Source organism: Telmatherina bonti (genome assembly GCF_933228915.1).
Source record: "Telmatherina bonti genome assembly, chromosome: 9".
In the NCBI taxonomy this organism is placed as follows: Eukaryota; Metazoa; Chordata; class Actinopteri; order Atheriniformes; family Telmatherinidae; genus Telmatherina; species Telmatherina bonti.
Genome location: NC_136627.1, coordinates 15,984,828 through 16,008,930, shown reverse-complemented (window position 1 = coordinate 16,008,930; position 24,103 = coordinate 15,984,828). Strand labels below are relative to the sequence as shown.

The following is a 24,103-nucleotide window of genomic DNA, read 5'->3' as shown; positions in this document are numbered from 1 at the left end:
CCTCATGTAAGTTGTAGCAAGCAACAGACAGAGCACAGGGTTTTTTTTTTTGCTGTGAGAACACTGACTTTCTCTTTGCTGAGGCCTCCATCAGTCTCCTCTTTGCATGATTCCTCAACACAAACACAGTTTGCAGTTAAGATCCGAAACAGAAACTGTGATTTGATCATTGTCAGTTATTGTTTCATCTTTTCTCACCCTCACCACTTCCTCTTCCTCCCTTTCTTTCAGGATTGCCACTTCACCATCCGTGGTGGCCGCTGGTGCCAGGAAACAGGCCAGTACCAGCTGCCTGTTGTGGTGCTGATGTTGAGTTTGCCTCACCCCACCAAGAGCGCCCCCACCCTGCTCACTCCTGGCATGATGGAGAACCTCTTCCATGAGATGGGACACGCCATGCACTCTATGCTAGGACGCACACGCTACCAGCACGTGACAGGTGCAGTGACACACACACAACATAATAGACTTTAACGTGCAGCTAAAAAGCCTGACTTGAATTTTCTACTTTCTACTTTTTTTTAGATGGGACTTAGCAAAGTAGCAATGATCAATCAGCATTTAGAGGTGATCCATGTTTGACTTTTTATGAGCTCTTTGTATGAAAAATGATGGCTGTGTGATCCCAAATGTTCCAGGCTAGAGTTACCTTGTTCGTTCATACGTGAAGGTTTTTCATTACAGTGTGGTGAATTTTAAGTGGAAGGTAAATCTGATCAAACGAGGCCCTGAGGAGAGGTTTAGATGATACTTGGTTACCTAAGCTGCAATTTGACACTTTTTTTTGTTTCACCTGCCAGAGATGATGAAACCTAAATAATCCATGTTCGCTCATGCATTTTTTTTTTTACAGTTTCCATTTACTCATCTGAGGGCTTTTAAGAAAAATATATTTGACACTTGTTCAGACATGTTTGTGGAATTTAAGTATTTCATGAAGGTTGTACTGTCACCAAGTTAACTCGGTCACTAATGTACACACAACTTAATATGAATGCATTTACTTGTACTCTTGCAACCTACAATAAAACCTACAATCACAGTGACAGAAAGTAATTACTGACCTCCATTTAGTCATTTCAAATCAAATTTTCACCTTGAGCGTGAAAGCCAGTGAGTATAAATGGGTTTTATGTATCAACCCCCAACTCTTGTCATTTTTCTCAAATTCACCTATTTCTCTGTCAGGAACCAGATGTGCCACTGATTTTGCTGAAGTCCCTTCCATCCTCATGGAGTACTTTGCCAACGACTATAGAGTCATCAGCCAGTTTGCACGCCATTATGAAACTGGACAGGTAAATAAACCCTCAAAATGAAAACTAATATCTCTGAAATGAATGTTTAATCATGCAGTTTTCAGCTGCATTCATTGAACATTTACGCTTTGTTCAAAGTTATTCTGCATGTAGGAATTTAGTTGCTTAAACATCTGGGTTTTAGTGTACTGAGGAAGATTTTTCTTCTTTGTCGTCTTGTCTGTAAAGTCATAGTTTTCATGGAGATTGGGGGAAAAATGATTAATTGAAATAGTGCAATGTCATGCAGAGAAGTGAAAAGACTGGTTGTTTTCTGATAATTTATGGTTTCTTTAGCTAACAAGTACATCCTGTCATTGTCTCTTCAGCCTCTGCCTGAGAGTATGGTGGCTCGTCTGTGTGAATCTAAGAAAGTGTGTGGCGCTGCGGACACACAGCTGCAGGTAAAAAACCAAGATTTGCAAATATGCTTGGAAATATTTTATTATACAGCTGACTCATAGTTTTCTATAGTGACTCCAGTGATGTTAGTTTAATACCGTTTTAATCAATGAAAATAAAAGAAAATTCATCCTTTCATCACTGTCTTCCAGTCATCTTTCAATATTTAGTTCTCCTTTTTCCTCTTACAATTTAATGGCAATAGTTCTAGTTTAATCAATGGTACAACATGTAATGATGGTAGGTTTACGGAGTCACACAGCAATAATGTGAAGGCATCTTGGTTTTTTTTATCCAAATGAAAAACAAAGTTCAGTGGAAGAAGTGTGGGTCAAAGCAACATTTTCCATCACTGTAAAACTTAAAGTGGTGAACAGAAGGAAAGTTAAATTATCACTTGTAGTTATTTTTAACTTTTGTTACAGTTTATTTATTTATTTATTTATTTATGCTGTTAATAAGCTGTGAGAGTCCCATGCATGTAAAAACCATTAACACAAACAAAGCAGAAGCCATGAAGAAAGCTGAAGATCTCTCTCTTTTTTTTTTTCTTTTTTTTAAAAATAAATGTATTGATTGTTTTACTAAAAGTGTATTCATCATAAATTCTGTGTTGTTTGGATTTATTCTGGGGGGCAGATTTTCTACGCAGCCTTGGACCAGATTTACCACGGCAAACCGCAGAGCCGCTCCACCACGGACATCCTGAAGGAGATGCAGCATAAATTCTACGGCTTACCTTATACGCCCAATACGGTACAGATCATCTGTCTTTTGCCCTTTCACAAAGTATCTGTAACTTTTATTGTTGTCATTAAATGGTGTGATGTATCTTTACATCAGTTACAATCTTCATTAACGGTTCTGATTCCCCGACTGCCCCCCTCACACCCACACAGTTGGTCACAGCACAGAAACTACACAACTTTGACTCAATTTTTAAACTTTCTTCTCACTTTTCCCTTTCTTGTCTTTCTTTTCCCGCTTTTTCTTTGGTTTTATATCTTTTACTCAGGCATGGCAGTAATTAAGGGATTAAAGCCTCTTTTGAAGCCTTACTAAAATAACAAAGCGGAGGGATACTTGGAATGAGCTCTCCCATGGGAAGTATCTGAAACTCTTCCTCCCGGCCTTTAATGAAAAAACGAGCCCACTTTCACAGCTGTGTGTGAGGGGATGAGGCCAGGAGGCAAATAATCAAAAACACAGTCATAATTTAGACAGCAACAGCCTTCATGCAGCATTCACTCTGGGCTATAATTATGTGGAGTGCCATGAGGAAAAGAGATTTAAGGAAATGCTCCATATTCCCCTAAACGTCAGGGTCCAGGCCAGCGGTTCTCATCACAGCAGTCCTCTACTTCTTCCTTTTGTAGCTCCCTCCTCAGAGATTTTGGTTTCTGATATTAAGTTTCAGACTGTTTCAGTCATTCCTCTTCAACTTTTTAAACCATACTTTTCCACCCATGCCTGGATCGCATCCCTCATTTGATGTTCATTTGCTTGCTCTGCTCGAGCAACCGTGAGCGGATTCTCTCTGCATCGGAACAAGTGAAAACAGATTTGTTTAGACCCTCCAATGGCCAAATGGAGTTTGTTTTTTTCTTCAACTTGCCATCAGGATCAGTTTCTCTCCAGCTTTCTCAGTAAAACCACTTAGGAAAAGTTTCCAGAGTAAAGTGAACATTTAAACGGCTAATATGTTTCAGAGAGCCACTAATTACAAACATTAGGGTGACACTGATGTGCATAGTTTACAGAGCATAGTTTACAGAGCAGGGCTATCCCTGCTGTGTACGGGGGGGGGGGGGGGCTCAGCTGTGAGTAATGCCGACCACATGCTCCCCTTTAAGACGAAGATAATGTTTGGAAATGAGTTCCACAGAGCGAGACCTTCTGCCCTCTTTGTTGACATTTTGACAATTTTTGGCTCAAACTTTTGCATGTTTGTTCGATGGCGATCCTCCGTTTAAAAAGTATTAAATACACATCAGCACATGTTGATGCAGATTCTTCTGTAAAAATCACAGAGTCTGAGCACCATGAACAAAGCACAACAACAATAATAATAAAAATCATTCTTTTATCTCACAAGAGGAACCGTGAAAATCCCTTTGCATACTTTTGTCTGCTTTGAATGTAAGGATCAAAAGGATATCTTGTTGACATGTGACCCACTCGCGCTCCTTTAGAAAAGTCGACATTAGTCATTTGATGTGAGGCAAAGGGATTAAAAACAAAGGGAAACTTGGAAGCCTGAAAATCATTTTGGTGGCACGTTGCAATTGGTGCTTCAAGCGTCCACACAAAGGCTGAGATTTTAAACTAAACAGCTCTTCAATGGCTGCTTGTTTGTTACCAAAATATCAACGGCCATAAACCACATAATACAGTGAAATCAAAGATTTTCTGGATGAATAAGTTTCATGTATAGGCTTAAAACTTGAATTAGAACAGCTGCTGTGTTCTTTTATGTCGCTGTTTTTAAATATACCACTAAGTTTTGTTTGAATTCATCATAACGTTTGCTTTACACTTTCCTTTTTATTTGAATGAAACAATAACCTGAAAAAAAACAGGTTTAAAACAGGCCTCTATGACCCCAAACTGCAGTTTCCCTGTTTTGCAAAGGAAAGTCAGCCAGCTGTCTCCTGCTGGTAGTTTTGTGAGCTATGCCTCTACTCCAGTGCTCTTTACTCTTAGTAAAATCCCCTCGGCCCAGAGTGATTGTGCATAGTTGACACTTTGGAGCTTAAACTTTTTTTTTTTTTAAAGCAGTTGGGCCAAAAGGCAGCAGAGTTGTGTGACGATGAGCATGCCCTACTTTAAAGTCTTAGTTTCCCCTCCACTGTCACAACTTTGACATCCTTATTTATTGAGAATAATACATTTTCTAAACTTAAAACATTTTGAAACGGCAAATTGAATGTTTTTAGTAGATTACAGCCACAACAACAAAGCTTAGCTGAGACTTTTTTATAATGCCACATTATTTTTACAGTATTTCATAAAGCAGGGGTCCTCAGAGGCTGCTGTCCTGCAGGTTTTTAGTGTTTCCCTACTTGAACACACGACTCATATAAATGGATCCAACAGGGTATAAAGTTCTGCACAATGACTCATTTACTTTTGGTCAGGTGTGCTGGAGCAGGGAAACATTGAAAACCTGCAGAATTGTGGCCTGTAAGGATCAGAGTTGGACACGCCTGTCATAAAGCATGTCATGCAGTCTGCCGTCAAAGATCAGTTTTCATTGGATGCATGAAAGTACAGCTAGAGATTTATAATAAACACTGCGCCTTTTGGAGGTAAAAAATTTCATCTCTTACATCTCAACACACACACACACACACACACCTGACTGTGTAAACCTCTATTGTACTATAAGATGTTAGTGCTTGTGATCCAGTAGCTTCATTTAAGCCACACACTTGGAATAAAAGCTTCAGTCTGAAACTGAAATGAAACACTTTCTCCTGATTAAACCACATCTTTTTGTCTTATGTGCCACAATATCAGATGATACTTTAGATCTATGAAAGTATCATCACATTTTTACACTATGTAAACTGTGATTTTACATCTTGATGATACTCTGTTGGCATTAATATAATGATATAGTCCTGGACATTAACAAATCACAAATCAAAAAGTTAGATTTAGTTGAGATTGTTAAAATGATCAATTGATCAGTCTGTCAGTCAGTTTTGGTTTTTTTTAATCTATAATACAAAATGTTAGGGTGCTTTAAAAATAAAGTCAGAAGTAAACTAAGAAAAAAATAATAAGATTTGGTGTTGCCAACTCTTTCGTAAGAAAAGTAGCTATTGGCTGTTCTAAAAGTCACTAAATGACATTATCTCCTAATTTGCATGATCAAAATGGTTGTAATGGATGATGCTGTGGAGAGGAATAATGCTATGTGAGAGGCCAAATTCATAACATACCCAAAGGCTTATGTCACTATTTTTTCTGTTTTTTTCATTTTGGTTTTTATTAAGTGTAGTTTGACTTTATTTAGGAGTCTAAAACATGTTACAGTACTTCTAATTTTTTAAAAATTTTTTGTTTACAGTCTTCATTAGCAGACATTAATATCTGATAATAAACCCGGACGGGATCAGCAGGTCGCAGCTTTGTGCATTTTATTTTCAGTCTGGTCATTCAGAACCGGTGATTGTCTCCTGCTCTGACAGCGGCTGGGAGGTGATGCATGCTGCTGCATGAGGATTGAGCCTCTTCTGATGTTTTTGGGTGCAGGAGGGGCACGCACAGCGATGCTGTTTAATGAAATTAAATTAACAATACCTTATTTTACATCCGCCTCCAAAAGGCTCCTGAACAAGTCACTGAATTTGTAGCTTGTCACTTTTTGAAAAAAGTTGCCAGAGAGATCTGGAAACTTGCTAACTTAGCGATGAAGTCGCTAAGTTAGCAACACTGAATGATATTCATAAAAGCAATGAGGAAGTCATGGGAGAATATTAATAAAATCAACAATAGATAAAAAAAAAAAATGGAAATAAAGATCTGAAAAAAATAAAATAAATAAATAAAAGCATGAACACAAGCTATTTTAAATACAAGGCATTTGTTAAAAGTAAATTTTAAGCTAAAGTTTAAATGCGTGAAAATTGTTTTGTGTTTTGTTTCCAGCTTGATGACTCGTTTGGCTGAAGAGAAGCTCGGCCATTTTGGACAGGGAAATTTTCAGATCTACTATTAAGTTTACAGTCTATGAGCAGAGAGTTGTGGTTTTGTGTAGGGAATATCGTCAAGACATGATAAAATAAAAAAAATGGCATATCATTGCTTCAAGAATTCACAGGTTGCCATGGAGATCTGTGCTGGATGTACCAGTCACAGCCCTCTGCCTGCAGAGTTCTGGATCAGCTGAAATATTTCATGTAAAAACACTATTAAAAAATTTCAGCCTTGATGAGATAAATACAAGAATGTTAATAGTTTTAGTCGTTTTATACAAATTATTTAAAAGAAATGCAATACTATAAATGAAAGTAGGCCATTCTGAAGAAACAAGACAAAAACTAATAAAAAAAAAAAAAAGACACTTTCTACAGAGTATTGCAGGCCAAAAAAATGTCATGTGAAGTAACTATTTTACAGTAAATCTCTGAGACGTTTAGGGCCAAGAACAACAGCTGACCAGATCTTTTATGTCTCCAAGACAAGTCTGGAGTTCCAGGAACTCTTAAGTTTAATCATGTTGCATAGATAGATGGATTTGAGTGTCATCAGCATAACAATGGAAACATATTTAAGAGTCATGATGATGGGGATGATTATTTAAATGAATGAATAAAACTGGTGTCTATCATTGTGGAACATTGTGGTAAAAAAAAAAAATAGATGATACAGTTAACAGACTGGAGTCATGATAAAATAACCACAATAAAATATTTGTAAAACAGTTTTCTTTGCAATGTTAAAAACTTACGGTTTAATAAATAAATACATATAAAAGCCTAAAATGATAGTAATTGAAATATACAGTAAGTACATCTGCATTTCATTATTTAGGCAAATCTCAACATCAGAAGAGAAAGAAGTCCAGTTAATCATCCAGCCCCTTTCGAAGTACTTCATGCTTTTTATGAGACATAATTGTGCCTCAGTTTATCCTTGATCTGCAAAAATGTTTTTAATGTGAGCTGTAAGAAGACTTTTAGTTTAATTTTGGCATTTATTTACTTTAACTTTAGCAATCCTTCTGATCAGATAGATGAACTGACCTAGTTGATGGGTCATGTATGAGGCTGTATCTTTTCAACCATAGCAGTTCGAAAGAAACAATAGGATCTCGTATGCTGGACTAAATCCCCACTTCTTGTGGATCAGCATTACTGCAAAAAATATTTTATAGAACCACATCCTGATATTCAGTTGAAGATGAAAGTGTTTCAAGAAAAAAAAAAGTTCTCTCTTTTCCCTTTGGAGGGATTTCTGGGCTATGATAGTGAGCCCAGTGGTCATTTTCTGAGCAAAGACAGTATGTATGCTGTCAACATCTTCCCATTATTTCTCTTTAGCTGGAGTATAAATCATTAACATGTTTAAAGTTAACATGCAGGCGTCTGCAGTCTTTTATGGTTTTGTTGACTGGGACAGCTGGTGTATTTTCTAAAGGCCTGAATGTTTGAGTGTTTGCCAGCTGAATTCCCCAAAGTCCCTGTTTGCAGAGATCATAAAAGAACTCGTTTTTATAGATATGGAGAGAGGCCGCCTCGGGCAGCAGGGGAGAGAAAAAGGGAAGCGAGAAGGACTTTGTGCCATTTAGGAATTTCCATGTTACATCCTTTGTTGGAGGGTCTGGCAGAGTGTGATTTAATGAGTTCTTTGGAGAGAATATGTATGTTTATTTCACCATTTTAATTATATCAATACGGAGATTGGGGAAGCTTATAAGACCGTATATTTCATATATTTTTCCCGTTGTATCATCCATCTCTAGTTTTAAAAGGAAAAACTGAACCAGTGCTGATGCTCAGTTTCTTTAACAAGCCGCAGCTTTATTTTCAGCTGCAGACGAAATCTCTTCCAAAGCAGGATTATTTAGACATCATTACAGAACCACTTCTCTCAGCTGGTTTTACAAGCAGAAATTTTCAAGTGTCTTATAGGCACAAAGGTGAAAGACAGCTGCACAGACTGGTAATCACATCTTCAATACTACAACAGCTATCTGATTGTTTTACGGCATTCAAGACGGCTATGTGTGTTTTTCCTTTCTTTATTGCAACTTTATATTTATTGTTTTCTCACTGTGAACTGCAGTTAGAGATGTGCATGACGAAGACTTAAAAATAATTTAGTTCATAAGAACTAATGTTAATCTTTTTTTTCCCCCCTCACGCATAAAAAAAAAAAACAAAAAAAAAAAAACTGTCTATCAAGTAACCCTACACATGTTAGTCATTTGCTTTGGGTGTTTTAAAGATCCTAAAGGGTTACATTCATATGTGCCATTAAAACATTCAAACGTTTGATATTTTAATACACAAATCTCCACTTTTTGCCAGGACATCAGCCGTTCATGATAGCTCTTTGATGGGTTTTTATTCTGAATCCTGCAGTCACTGAAGGTTGCCATTGTCCATAAACCAACTCTGCTAATGCCGTGTCTTTCTCTTTCTGTTTCCTGTTTAGGCGTGGCAGCTGAGATTCAGCCACCTGGTTGGTTATGGCGCCAAATACTACTCATACCTCATGTCTCGGGCCGTGGCTTCCATGGTGTGGAAACAATGCTTCGTTCAGGATCCTTTAAACAGGTGAGACGGTGGGAAGTTAATTGTAAAAGATTGATTGTAATCAAGCATGCAAAGCACAACTGCAGCTATTGTATTGATTTACCTCACTTTCACTTTTCTACAGTGATTAAAACCATTTTTTAATTTTTTCATCACCGCTGTGCACAGCAAACTGAGATCAACTCATTGCTGCTGTTTTGCAGAGGTCTCTTTTGTTAAATTCAGTCTTGAATGTCATTGCTTCTGAGACACACTCCTTCTGACAGGCTGCCTGTAGGGATACTGTTAAAGTCTGTGTTAGACACTGAAAATGACATTGACAGGAAACTGGCTCCAACTGACAGGTGTTTGCTTCAATCCGCACACACATCCACATTAGCAAACGTCCTTGTGTCTCAAATATTTGACCCTTCACAGAGCTCAACGGCTTTGCTTTGTAAAGTTGACTTTTGAAGTGTTTTCTCTTTGCCTTCTTCCCTTCTTCCGTCTCTCTTTTCCTTCTCAGATTGTTTGACTTCCATCTGCAGTTCTCGGGTCTTTTTTTCTGTCACCGGTCTGTTGTAAACAGGCAACGAAGAGACTTTTGCCCCAGGCTGAAGCAGTGGTGGCAGAGGGGTCAACAGAGTGTGAGGATCTAACAGGAGGTAGAATACAGGTATCTGTAACCGTATCTTCTTCTTTGTGTGTCTTTTGTCAGGGACATGGGTGAGCGTTACCGCCGGGAGATGTTGGCCCATGGAGGAGCAAAGGAGCCCATGTTGATGGTGGAAGGCAAGTCTGGACATTTTCATTTATTTATATATTTTTCATAACGTTTGAAAGATTTTTCTTTCTCCTGGATGTCTATAAAACACATAAGAATGACAGCTTTAAGCTTGGTTCCTCTGCAACTTTTATGCCCTCGATGAAGATTTCTCTCTTCTGTACCGTAGTTTATCTGTTTTAAAACTCCCTATTAATTATCTCCAGGTTCTCCTCAGATCAGGAATAATAAAAATGTTTTATCTGGCAACTACTTGTGGCATGGGATAAATCGGGTGTGTCTGATTTCTCTTCGGTTGGTTGTTTTGTCTCCTCTCATGTGAAGCAGAAAACCATCCACAGATAGAAGCCGCTGATCCAGCTGCAGTGTTTTGTCAGCTGTTGTGGTTAAACCCAGACTGTGCTTGATCTTCTGTGGCACATATTTACCAGTTAAACACACCTCCCAAGATTTCTTATCTTTGTTTACATTAGCTTTGTCAACCCAGAGACAAAGCCCGTCCTGCTATCATTTAAAATATAAAGTCGACTCACTCCATAGCAACCACCTGGTGTTAAACAAGCCCAGGAATCATCAGATCCTTTTAAAAGTTCTTACTAAGAGAGGATCATCTTACATTACAGGCATATTGGATTTTTTTAAGACTGACTTTTTGTGCACAGACAAAAGCCAGAAAGAGGGAAAGAACAAATAGTTGATTATAGGTTTGAGTTCTCAGCAGTGCTGAATCTGCAGGTCTGAAACCCAGACAGGATTTAGCTGTTTCAGACCAACTTCATGTCATGACTGCAGTGTGTCTTTACTCTGAAAATATTAATTATGCTCGTTTGAACATGTTTATAAAAAGCCATGTAGAAAATATGTGCTGAAAGATGATAAATTTGTGGGTTCCTTCATGTATAAAATTTGCATGATAAAGATGGGCTTTGTGTAGCTTGTACCACTTAAAAGTAAAGCAGGGAAGAATTACTGACTTATAGTCTGAAGACCAGCATAGAAGTTACTTTAAATGCCAATCACAGTTGTGCGCAGACAGTAGCCGTGAGTGGCCAAAATTCCTCCAAAAATCAACATTATTATTGTATTATTATCTGTGAGGTATTCAGAGGTTTCGAGTGCAGCAATGGCTGCATTACGGGTAACATCTTCATTATTGTGTACATATGTTCTGTTTTCTTCGATGTGTTTTTTTAAGATGGTACTAATCCCAAACTCACCCTCTCCTCACCCTTTATCTCTCTTTACACAAAAGAGTTGTTTGTCCATTCAGAAACACCGTAGTACAAATGGTGGCACAAAACAGACCCAAATGCAATGAAAGTTGGCAAGTAGAAAGCACACAGTATTTTTAAGGATTATTCTACAGGTCAGAAGTCCACGTTGCTTTTTATATGCCACATTATCAACAAAACAGAACACAGGCATCCAGATATCTAGCTAGACCCTATCTGGCCTCTGTCCTTAAGTGGCATCACCAGTGGAAGTCAGGCCACCATGACATTACAAGGAAGGAAGGGAACCCTTACAGCGCAGAGCCAGACATCACGTTCTCTAAGTAGATATGATGAATGCATGAAGTCAGAATAATTAAGTAAATATCAAACATCAAACTTCCATTGCAGGATCATTCTAAGAAAATAAAAACCAGACAGTTATTATAGTAAAGTGATTAGATGCCAATAAAAGCACATTTTTAATGATGCATTACGTTTTTCTGCTATTAACCTTTTATTTTGTGACCGGCTGCACCTTTAACCCTTTATTGGGGAAAGGACCATATTTATACACTTTATTGCACAAACAAAATGCATCTACATGCTAGCCCATTAAATCATAGAACCACACGAATTCTCCACATCAGTCAATTATCATTGGGGACATGAGCATATGATAATGCACTATGTAAATGCACCTACTTTCAATATGAGGTGGTTTTCTAAGAAAAAAAAATGTTTTTAATATTTTTTGACAGTGCTTTTAATAAATTTCAGTCAGTGATCATGACACACCGCAGCCAGTAGCTTCTATGCACTTACATAAAAATGGTTTATTTGACTGTAATTATTCATAAACAATTGTAGATATGAGATCGCCAGTGTAGAAAATAGTGAATAAATACAAGTTATTAAAAGGTAAAGCAAGTTTGCATCTTTTAAAAAAAATACTAAAACTGACACCCTAAGACTGAAAAGAATTGGTTTGTATAATCAGAAAAAACAAATTTCAGTTCTGAACCCCTCAAGTTTTCATTGGACCGCATGTACACAAAAAAAAATACTCCTGTGCTCTGATTGGGCAAAGATGATTTTTTTTTCTCTATTTTTTAGCCACAATGACCAAAGCTATGTTAATAGGACTGAAGGAGAGAAATTCAAGCCTAAGATTACTGTACTATCTGTGAAACATGGTGGTGGCAGCACCAAACGCTGGGGCTGGTAGATGACACACAGTAGGTGGAGTGATGAGGAAAGGAATCCTGCTGTAAAATTACTCTCAGCTCACATCAAAAGTGTTTGTGAAATCTATAAATAAAAGACAGTGATGAAGCAAATGGAAACAACATCAATATGAAAAGCATTACACTGCAATGAAAGTTCACACTGAGTCGTGACAACCTTAGTATCATTGTACAAAGTGATTGTTTCTTGCAAACGTTACAGTAAAAAGATTTTTCATTTAGTTGCATAGTTTCTGAAAAATTGAGGATCTAACTCCTCCGGTTGCATTCGTTTCTTCATCCTCACTTCATTTCTTTGTCTCCGCCCGCCCGGAGCAGCCGCTGTGGCGTGTCTGGACAGGACAACAGAAAAGAAGGTGGAGAGAGTGAGACAGAGAGTGGATAGTGATATCAGATGACATTTGGGAGCGTACAGTAAATCTTTCCCTCAGGGTCACCCCTCCCTCCTTCCTCGGATTGTCCCTTTGACAACTCCAAACAGGGTTGCACCCAGCCTCTGAAATTACAACTGGCAGCTGATGAGACCCTTGTTATAAGATCTACTGTCCAATTAACTGTTGTTGAACTGACAGCATTTGTTTTTATGATCCTCTTTTGAAGGGACTGCTGCTCTAATTATAGGCTAAAGCTCTGCGTGTGGAATAGTTACAGGGTCATTTTGATCCTTCTGGCTGTCTTTTCTTTCCATAAGTCATTGTGGAGGCAAGGCTGCAAAGATTCAGCTCTGGGAATAAAGCCATGCCAAAATATTTAAATTTTTTTAAAGGGGGAAAAAAAAAAAGTTTAGAACAAATGAAAGGTCATTGAAATGTCTAGGTGGTGAATCCACTCTCAAATGTTTGACCTTTTAACATGGCAGTCTAGCTGTATTTTGTGCATCTGCACTCGAAACTGCAGAACCTTGCTGTATTTCTCCTTCAGCCATCTCACCATTTGGCCGTCTACATTTATCTCAGTAGCTTTTATGTGCTTAATTCACATAACATCACGAAAGTTGGGTTTAAAGTCATATAAAGCTGGATCAGTGTAGGAGTTGAAACGTGTAGCTTTTAACTATTCTTCACTGAGGGGATGAAGGGTCATGTCACCAGCCCAGCATCCCTGTTGGGAGAGGGAGGGGGGAGTGGAAAAAGATATGAGGTGAACAAAAAGGCTTCTTTTATATTTGAAGTCGTATTTAGGACAGCAGAGACCAGAAGACTAGAGGAGAGACACAGAATCCAAAGCCAGCCCCATTACACATAATCCTTTCAAACAAAGACCCTAGTAAAAGGTGTGTAACATTTCCTGGCTGTCCCCATTGGTGAGGTGGTAGTGGGGGCACAAGTGCTCATGGGGAACTGGAGCAGACCTGAGGAGGCCAATCAGAGGCCTGCCTTTATGTGGATGCCTCCCTGTCCTCTACTGGATGCTTCCCAGGAAAGACGGTGTTGAAACGTTAACCCATTTATTAAATCCAGTGCAGAAGCGTCAGGACAAAGTTGGGGTGAGGGAAGAAAAAGAAGGGAAAAAGGGAAGGAGAGGGTGAAAGGTGATCAACTAGCTGAACTAAACTTCAGGTCCTGCTACAGAGAAGGCTTTCATGGCCTGAACTGTTCCCACAGCCTCTACGGCCGAGCACAGGAAATGGATCTACACGGGCTCGGTAGCTGAGTCCCAGGACCCTGTTTGGTCTTTGTCCAGTGGCGGCCTGACTGAGTAGTTCTTATTACTGCCTACATAGTCACAAATAAAAGCCAAGAGAGTGCAATGTTCTGTGAAGTCCCACAGCACTTTTTTGACAATGGTTTGTACATCTGTGGGAAATCAAGCAAAAGATTAGAGAAACTTTGCAGCAGAGATGTAAAGCTGTTAAAAACATAATCACAGCTGGTACTTGAGACCAGACATGATTTGTTATCAGGTAAATCTGCACTTGACACACATGCAGATAGAATTCCTATCTATCTACCAGGTGACTCCAATATTCTCCCATAAATTTTTTTCATCCTTTATTTAAAATTAGCATCAAATCTGCAAGTCTTTATGTTACTATTATATGTAAAACTAAGTTTGAGGATTGTGCAAGCTTATAATTTAACAATATTCATTTCAGCATTGAGTAAAATTTCTTACAATCATGTTTCAAGGCTTCACACTTAAGTCAATAGTTGCTGCACAAATAGCCTCCATAATACGTCTCTCCATAGAGTACCAGCTTACAGCAGGGGTTGCACTTCTGGACAATCTGGATTCCTCTCACGCAAACCTGCTCTATAAATCTAGCAGAATTTCTTCAGGGTTTAGATTTTGGGTTTTGGTTGGCCATGGCACCTGCTTAACATGTGTTGTCTCAGCATGTTGTCTTTTTGTATATCAGTAAAAATGAGGAGTAGTTGCACCAGTAGTAAGCTTTTTTCCCTGTCTGTAAAGCATCTTGAGATGGCATTGCTGTGATTTGATGCAATATAAATAAAGTCGAACTGAATTGAATTAAATAGTTGCACCGGATCCACAGCCATCCACTGCACATCTGAGCTATCATCATTTAAGGGAGGAAAATACTTAACTTGAAAAGATTGAGACTATAATCAAGTGAACTAATCTTCCTGTGCAAAAAGATAATTAGACTTGATTTCCTTCACTTGTTTAATTAAACAAGCTGCAAGTTGCTGTTAGTGTAAGACCTTATATCTCAAACTGAGAAAGAAGCATTGGAAGCATAGTGATGAGGCTTTATTTAGTTATCTATCATTTTTTTTATTTACTTATTTACTCATTTATTTATAATGAAGTACTTGGAACGAGTGTTTCACCACTTGTTTGGACCGTTGGAAATGTGGAGTATTAGTGCTACACCAAAGCCTGCTTGAGTCTAGTTGAGCATCCATGCAGGAGAGATTCAGTCCACAACTGCATTATCTCCGTATTTTGTACAATTTCGATTGAAATAACATTTTAATGTACAGTTTAAAAATGTGGCTTTGGTCAGATTATCATTCCCCCATTAGTCAGACTACCTTTAGTCTTTTCCACAGTGGTCTTGATCACCCGTGGCATTGTTCAGACATGTGTGACAGGTTTAGTTTGTGGTCCTTTTTATAGTTCTTTACCACACAGCAGGACTTGTCAAAGGCGTTTGGGAATTCACTTGAAGAGCAAGCAACCCTCGCCTCAGGACTGTTTTTGTTGCAAGCCAGAGAATTGGCTATTAATAGCCATATTTTACCTGAGTAAGTGGAAACATTGTTATTGGATCATTGATATTTATGTGACAGTCTTCCCTCTTTTTTTTTTTTCCCCCTTTCTTCTTCTTTTATGATAGCACTCAGTGAACAAAGAACTTCCCAGTGCAGTGTTTGTCATCACTCTTGTCTTGCTTGTTTTCTGGGCCTGTCTGAAGAGTGCTTTGTAGAAAACACTTCCTGAACTTCAAATGTGTAATTACAGAGGCAGTGAGCCTTCGGTTTGCCTCCAGGCCTGGCAGAGGGAACTGATTCTCAAACTTTAACATGTTTTGAACATTAGAAGCTAAAAAGTTACCGAAGCAGTCAGAAATATGTCTTTAAAGTGTGGTGTTGAATACGCACTCCTGACCTAGGTGACTTAGTGTATGTTAGTAATACTGTTACAGGAAATATGACACCACAGTGAATGTGTGTCTAAAGGATCTGGCTGCTGCTGTTCATTTGTATAAATGCCAAAATGTAACAAGGTGCAACTCCATCCAGGTTGTGAGTGGTTGTAGATGACCAATAAAAGCAACAGATCAAGTTGATTGCAGAACACAGGTATAATAATTAAAGATACTTTTTAAACAGTGCATTACTGTAGAAAAGGCATTTTCTCTCTAGATATATACTTCAAGCTTCATTTGAACCCTTAAATAGTATTTATGATTAAAATTTAAATGATTTTATTCAATTCCTTGAAGAATTTAAGTAACGAAAGAGTTCATTTTCAATAAATCTATCCATGACAGTGAAACTCTTTCCAGGCTGTTACTGGGATATCTGAGCAAATCAACCACTAGCTGCAGGCTGGTCTGCAATTTTGAAGCATTTCTGCTGAATTCTTCTCCCCAGAGCTGTCATTACGCAAACTCTGAGCTGCCAGCGGCGACAAAGGTTAATTTTACAGATACTCATCGACCGCCACCCTTTGTGTAAATAAACATGCTTTTCTCTGCATGTTGTGTTCTTATGTGGACAGTAATGCACCACTTTAAGTATTTCTCAGTTCAGCTGTTGAGGAACCTCGGTACGGGGTTGTAGATTTAAAGCTGTACCATGTTTATGTACTGGTTTGTAGGGTTGTTTAGTAATTTTGGGATTTCAGCATTTGATGTAAATAGAAAAAAATGCAACTTATCATAGTGTTCCTCCTCTGCTGCTGCAGACAGGAAGCTAATGGAAGTTAACTCAAGAAGAGAGTTCCCACGCCTGCTTTGACAAATTTGCCAGAAAAATACAATGAGTGGTGCATTTTCCTCACTCAACAAGCACTCTTAAAGTACCCAGTTGTTCCTAAGAGGCACCAGCTGCTTATTTGTGCTTTAACACCTGCTGTTTTACCCAGAGTCAGTTAGCCAAGTTGGCTAACGATGCATCTGAGATGATGGTAATGGGAAAGAGGCCTGTTCTTCAATGGCTGTGTCAGTCATTATGAATGGAAATGGAAACTCTTAAATGCAAGATGACTCACTCGCAAAGCTTCTGTCCTAAGGCTTTCTCAACAATGGACACAAAGCACAGCCAATGTTTGGTTTGGCTCTGTAACACTATCGAGCATGCACTGTTACAGTATCTGGACCGCTGCAATGCAACCACAAAACACAGGATGGGCATGTGAATCTGTAGATTTCAGCTCAGTTGAGGTTGTTCGAGCCAAAATTCAACTAAACGTAATAACTATTAGATCTGTATTGAGTTTTTATTTTTTAAAGACCATCAGCGAAACAACAGACCAGCGCAATGTTTAATATAAAGTTTTCTCTCAGTTCAAAGAACCATTGTGGCTGCATACTCATGAGGGAAAAAAATCACATACAAGCAGAACCATGTGCTGTATTTCCTTCATCTTCCAGACTAATGAAAAAAAGGAATCATCTTCTTTGTTATCACTGCTTTTGTTCAAAGTCATCATCTGTGGTGGTATATTAGTGTGCATGACATGGAGAACTTGCAAATCTTCACCATTAAAATTAAATGATATATGCGGGTTTCAGGGCAGCGAGGCAATAAGGAAAGGTTTTTGGATTAAGAGTAATTTACCTAAATAAGCCAGTGATTGAGTAGCTGGTTTTATTTCTATGCACGTCAGCATAAAATCTGGCCCTAGAGATCAGGGACTGTTTTGGTTAATCTGTAGGATGAGAATAAAGATGGACACTAGCTATACCCTCATTAAAGCTCAAACTAAATAATGGCTGTAGACTTTTACCTGTTAGGCTACTGGTTAGCAACAGATTTCAGATCAAAGAAACAATGTGTAAATATAGTATCTGGCAAAACACTACTTAATATTTCCTCTGCCAGGGCAGAAGTTATGGTTCTGCACTGTTAGTTTCTCTGCCTGCCCGCCTGTCTGCTTGTTAGCAAAATAACTCAAAAGGTTATGGTCAGCTTTTGATGACATTTTCAGGAAGTCTCAGAAATGGAATAAAGAACAACAGATTAGATTTTCGGGGTGATCTGGATCATTACCTGGATCCAGGATTTTTTTTTTTAAGAGAATACATTTGCCATTACAGCTTCTGTCTCTAAAATAGCACCCTCTTTCTTTTCCAGTTGTAGCCCAGAGGTCCCCAACCATGGTCTTCAAGGTCCACTATCCTGCAGGTAGTAGGTGTGTCCCAGCTGCAACACACCTGATTCACATTAAATGGTTCTCTGACAAGCTCTGACCAACTCTGCCGTTTAGCCATTAATATGCATAAGGTGTGTTGCAGCAGGGAAACACCAAAAATCTGCAGGACAGTGAACCTTGTGAACTCTGATGTAGCCATCCAAATGGCCACCACTGCCTCAACTGTAGCTTATTCACTTTTCTCTTGAAGCATGTCGGCTTTAGTGTTCATCTTTTTACACTGTTCTGATTTCCAGCCCCTCCTGCTTGTATAAAAAGATTCTATAAAAGCAGCTTCTGAGATCAGACACTCCTCGGCGGTGTTGTTATGACTGTGAATTTATCTATGCATTCCTCTCTAATTCTCCCAGTGAAAATCTTCAATTCTCACCACTTCTTGTTGTTCCTCTCACCATCTGCTGTTAAGTGCTGTGCAAGATCTACTGTATGGGCTGACATCGCAGGCAGCAGGTGGATGCGAAGCCGCAACAGGAGTTACCGTTTACGTGACTAACATCTGTCATTTACAAAGCTCCCCTTTCCGTCTTTAAGTTTACAGCTCAGATTCCCACTCGTCTAATCGCCCTTGTCACGCTAGCGCTGCTGAAGTACACAGTCTGGCAATTCCATCCATTAGTGAAAGTAGTGATGCTGCATGCAGCATATGAAGAGTTCAAACCAGAAGCCGACAGCTCTGTCTGCACACACACTGCATGAATCAACCAAGTAAACAGGTGTCATGCCAGAACGTGTGCAACGGTGCGTCAGTGTGCTCGTTGTTTCTGTGCTGCATAGTTTAGCAGTGAGGAGCGCAGATGACTGAGGCTGCTTTGATGATGCAGTAGAAATGCTGAAAAGACAATACTTGTGCAACAAATCGTTAAGCATGTCTTCTACTCAGCTTAAAATGCAGTGAATAATTGAATAAGTGGAGGATGAACTCATTTCTTGACCTTTCCTTAGCACTGGGGAAAATGAAGTAACTGGTACACTAAAAGCAGGAGAGAGCTGTTAGGAGATGATAAAGTGCGTTTATTCAGGGTCAAATGACTGAAGATGATAACAATTTTTAAGGTTACTGTTATTATGCAGTGTAATTCAGACGTACAAGCTAAAGGTTTCACTGTGGGCCCCCCCAAGAATAACTGGATAAACATTAAAAAAAAAAACAAGGCATGCAAGATGATTCAGTAATCTTGCAAACCCTCAAGTATATTGTGATGGTAGAATGGACAAAAATTCCTTAAAAAAACTGGAATTCAAAGACATCTTTTGTCATCGTCAAGGTATTACTCAGAACTGATCAAGGACCCATGCCACAGCTCCAACTGTTTTTTGATTTCATGAGTTAATATAAAAATAAAATCAATCTTTTAACAAATATGTGAATTGTGGCATATTTAACTCTCTGCCTTTACTTACATATTCAATACAGTCCAATTCAGCTCTGTTTGTATAGCGTCACTTTACAAGAATGCCATCTCAGGACACTTTACAGACTCATGAATATAAGCAAGTTCATAATAAATAGCCTAGTTATGGAAAACTAACAGTTTGCATTGTGTCTTGACTTCAATCCAATCCCCGTCCTGAGCATGCACGAGGCAACAGTGGAAAGGAAAAAAGTCCCTTTTAACAGGATGGAAAAACCTTGTGCTTCTGCTTTTCACAGTAACAAAGTTTGACCAGGGGTGTCCAAAGTTTTGCTTGTCGCTTTTCATCTTTTATTTCTTAGCAACAGATCTCAGATCACAAATTCCTCTGCATTCATTCAAAGCTACTTGTATTAAATTGTTAAAGGCTCAAGTACAAAGACAAAGTAAAAGAAAACTGAAGAATGTTCAATAAAGATTGTCATGAGATACCAAAAGCGATTCAAATTCAGGGTTTCTTTCACCAAACTGAGGTGCAACTTGATTGGTTGGTCTTAATACCTTCCTGACAAAGATCTATTTGAAAACTACTCGATTTAGTCCTGCATGTTTCAATCTATCCCTGCTTCAACAAGCCTGAGGCAAGTTAAATGGATCCATCAGCCTATGAAGCTCTGCACAATAACTCATTGATATGACTCAATAAGGTGTGTTGGAGCAGTGATACAGTGGAAAACCTGAAGGACTGCATGTCTTCTAGGACTGAACTGAGCAGCCCTAATATATTAATTCATGTTTATTACACTGGCCTTCACTAAGATGCCACAGTTCTCGGCTAATGTCATAGCAAAAACATCCCTTCGCTCTGTAATGAGGGTTTAATGTTTGCGGTTGGTAAATCCTCACTTTCATGTGGCTGCCATGTTCCCTGGGATTCGGAGGCCTTGCAGTTGCAGTGCGTTCTGGACTCCTGTGCGTTGGTATCATCTTGTAGCCAAAGGGCAGGGTGTGATGGGTGCGTAAGAGGAGATGATAATCCCTTCTCTGCTGCTCTCCTGTAAAGTGACTCACTGCAGCTTATTCTCAGTTTCTGCCTGCTGCGTCTGCGTTAGGGTGGCTGCGTGTGTCTGTGTGTGTGTGCGCGCGCGTGCATGTGTGAGAATGTCCAAATCACAATATGGGACCGTGTGTTCACTTCCAATCATGCGTGTCCACAGACATGTTGGTGTGCTAGTGTGTGTGTCTGTGTGTGCAAGTGTGCTCAGTGGAGGTGACCCATGCAGGAAAGAAGGGGAGGGGGGAAGGGCGCCTATTTACATTGGCAGCTACACAAGGGGAAATGAACTGACTTCAAAGCCAGCGTGCAGCTGAATTGTAAAGCGAGCAAGGGAGTCCTCTACACATGAGCTAGCAGACAGGCTCTCAAAACACACAGACATTCCCAGGGCTCACTCTCTGCTGCATAGTCATATTTGCTCCACAACACTAATCACATTCAGATGATGTGTGTGTTGGTTTAGTATCACCGCTAAAAAGCGTTGGAAAATGTACAACACACATGGGATGAAATGTTTGGTGCTGTAGTTTTGTTAAAGGTAGAAACAAGTGATGCTAAGAACATCAGTTCTGTTTTACTGCATCAGATAAGATCATATCCCATCTAATGCACATTAAACACATCTATAAAGCTGTTTTCTCTTTAACTTTTCTTCATTTCGTAGATTTAACAAGGTGAAGCATTCCCAAGAGATTTCGGTCAATAGCGACATGACAGCGTCATGTTTTGCCGGTTGTACATCCATGAGAATCTCCTGTTCATTCATATCCCAAAAATACTGGATTGAGATTGGTAGAAATGGAGGCCATTGGAGTACAGAGAGCTGTGTCAAGATGACAGTTGAAGATGATCTGAGCTTTGTGACATGAGGCCTCATCCTGCTGGAAGGACATAAAGGGACAGATATGATTAGCAACAATACTCGAGTTGACTGTGGTGTTATAACCATGCCATGTTGGTACTGATGGGCCAAAAATGTGCCAAGAAAATGTTTCCCCCAAACCACTGCACCAGCCCACATGTTGTTTATGCCTTATTCTGACCCTGTTCTTCAGACCTGGCAACATTTTCCATCATATATTGCCCCGTTTTGGTGAATCAGAAGTTTCTGAAATACACAGATGATCCTGTCTGTAACAACTGTCTGGCACCAACAACCAAGCCACAGTCAAAGCCAGAAATCGCCTTTCTCCCTCATTCTGATACTCAGTTTGAACTTCAGCAAGTCGTCTTGACCTGCTGCTATGGGATTGACTGATTAGTTATTACAAGTAAATGAACAGATGCTCCTCATATAGTGACCAAAACATAAACCTAGAGCAGAGGAGGTGGGATTTAGCTTGCTCAGAAAAGCTGTAATTTAACTCTCCTTGGAATGATGATGGTGGTAAAATGGAAAATGGGAAACCAGTTCATCTCAGTGCCTCTGGAGCTTTTTTGATGCCACCCTCATACCATTTGCTCTGTGTGTTTTGTGCGTGACAGGCATGCTGCAGAAACGGCCCACCATTGAGGACTTTGTGGACGCACTGGTGTCTGAGCTCAAGCCAAACTTTGAGACTTTCATCATGGACTCCGAAAGCTGAGAAACCGACACATAACAAAGACTTCACAAAGAGCGCGGACACACAGATGCTTGATAATGCATTACTGTTTCCACATCTACTTTAGCTCACTTTGTACATTTTTTATACAACTTTAAACTTTTGAAGTCAACATCGACTTGTTCAATAAGCTTGTCCCAATTTCCTGTCAACATAACTTAAAATGAAATAAAGATTTGCCATCAACTGTAAAAACCTCCTAATGTGCTAATTGTGTTTTGTTCCATTTTCTGGCTCTTTGCCAGCCCTCTGGACTCCCGTGTGTCATTATTAATTACATTTATTACAGGTTTAACACAACTCGTGCTGGACCACACACTGTTCATTTAATATTATGAGAGTTCTGTTTTGTTTTTTTGTAGTTTCTGCAAAAACTTTCTCAGTGTTGATGTGATGGTACATTTTAGTTTGTCATGTCCTGGTTAACATGTTTTTTGTATATAGTTATATTTCCTTTGCTTTATTGTCATTAATAAATCTGGTCTACATCTACTGTCAGCTCATTAGATATCAATTTTCTGCTCACATACCAGCAGAAGATTGTTTTTTCCTGCTCAAATCAGCATGAGGAAGAATACTTAATCTGTTCTTCCTGTCATGTGGCCATTGTTTAGGCTTTGAATTAATCCCGCTCCATCTGTTTTGTCTGTCAGGAGTTTGGAAGGGAGGAGGGAGGTCAGAGAGAAACAGAACTTGTAGGTGTGAATTTTTGCTACATGTACATGACAGAAGTGGAAATTTCTGTGGATATCTGATCACACGAATAGCTGTTTTTTGCACAGTATAAAAATGCATCTGTGCTTACCACAGGTGCATTTGCTGCTGTTGAAAACTGAACTTTATCACTCAAAATACGTCCAGTTTGTCCCATTTGACACAGAGCCTCCAATGCACGCCATTTGCACCACTAACTGCCTGTTTGCATCTGTTTCAGCTGCCTCATACAGCAGTCATAAGCTGAGTCAAGACTGCAGCTGCTCCACAAAACAATGTCTGTGCTTGCTTTCCTCAGACCCGAGGCTGAGGAGCAGCCTCACACGCTTGCTCAAGGTGTGAGCACACCATCAGGGAAACCGAGCAAACTGGGTGGCTCTAACCACACAGAGACCGCAGCTTGATCAAATGTCAGGATATGATATATTTCCAATTAAAGTGTTTATTGCAAATGTTTCTTAAGCCTCTATGAGCTACACCTCATTAAACTTAGTGTGTCAGATCTGCAGACTTTAATTTCAGCTGAAAGGAGGAGGAGAGCATATGAGCTAGTATAATGAGGTGGAGTGGTGATAAATTCTTTTCATGATTGCGTTGTGTTCCAAGTTATTCAGCATGTAGGAATTTACTGATTTAAACATTTAGGTTTTACTTTTCTGTGGAAGAGTTAGGTTGTGTCGCTTTTTTTGTTCTCACATCATTGATCACAACCTCAGACAAGTTGGATAACTAGCTTACCAGGTGGAACTGAATCAGAAGGAAACTGTGGAGTTTATTACAAACATATTTTCTTCACAAAAAAAAAAAGCACTCTTCACGCAGAAGAGCAAATGTGAATGCCCTTTTACGCTGAATGATTGATATGCAATTGCATAACCATTTGGAGAAGCGGCACAACTATGCAACTGAATTCATTATGGTAATGCATCAGGATTCGAACCAAAGTTTAAATACAGACATCAGCATTTTAGTTGTATTTACAAACTATTTAAAATAATCTTTGGCTTCTTGACAGCAGTTCAACCTTTCACATCTTTTTTTCAATTCTGCTGATTACACACTGGTGGCAAAGGCAATCCCATACCAATGGCAAAAAATATCAATGCTCCTGCCAGAGTGTGAAGAAGAGCTGTTGTGGAATAGTGCTAAAATGAATTGCCTTTCATTCAGAAGGTCATGTGTTCAAATCCAGGTGCTGGATCTTCATAAATCTTATCAGATTCTACTTCTTCTCCTTATGCTGATCTATATTTAATAGCTCTTGTGTGCTACTTTACACATTTAAATTTTAAGCTCTTTTGCTGATTCCACACTGCAGGAAGTGTAAATAAAAAAATCAT

General features: G+C 39.1%; 1 protein-coding gene across 1 annotated transcript in view; it reads left to right on the top strand.

Annotated features, from left to right (window-relative positions):
- Positions 1-22,224, top strand: part of LOC306760912 (mitochondrial intermediate peptidase-like) — a 28,564-nt gene extending 6,340 nt beyond the window's left edge. The window contains exons 13-19 of the mRNA XM_079246962.1: positions 232-439; positions 1,189-1,298; positions 1,628-1,702; positions 2,340-2,456; positions 8,868-8,989; positions 9,666-9,739; positions 21,931-22,224. Of these exons, the coding sequence (XP_079103088.1) occupies positions 232-439; positions 1,189-1,298; positions 1,628-1,702; positions 2,340-2,456; positions 8,868-8,989; positions 9,666-9,739; positions 21,931-22,031 (807 nt within the window). The 3' untranslated portion in view covers positions 22,032-22,224. The remainder of the gene's footprint in view (positions 1-231; positions 440-1,188; positions 1,299-1,627; positions 1,703-2,339; positions 2,457-8,867; positions 8,990-9,665; positions 9,740-21,930) is intronic.
- The last annotated feature ends 1,879 nt before the right edge of the window (positions 22,225-24,103 follow it).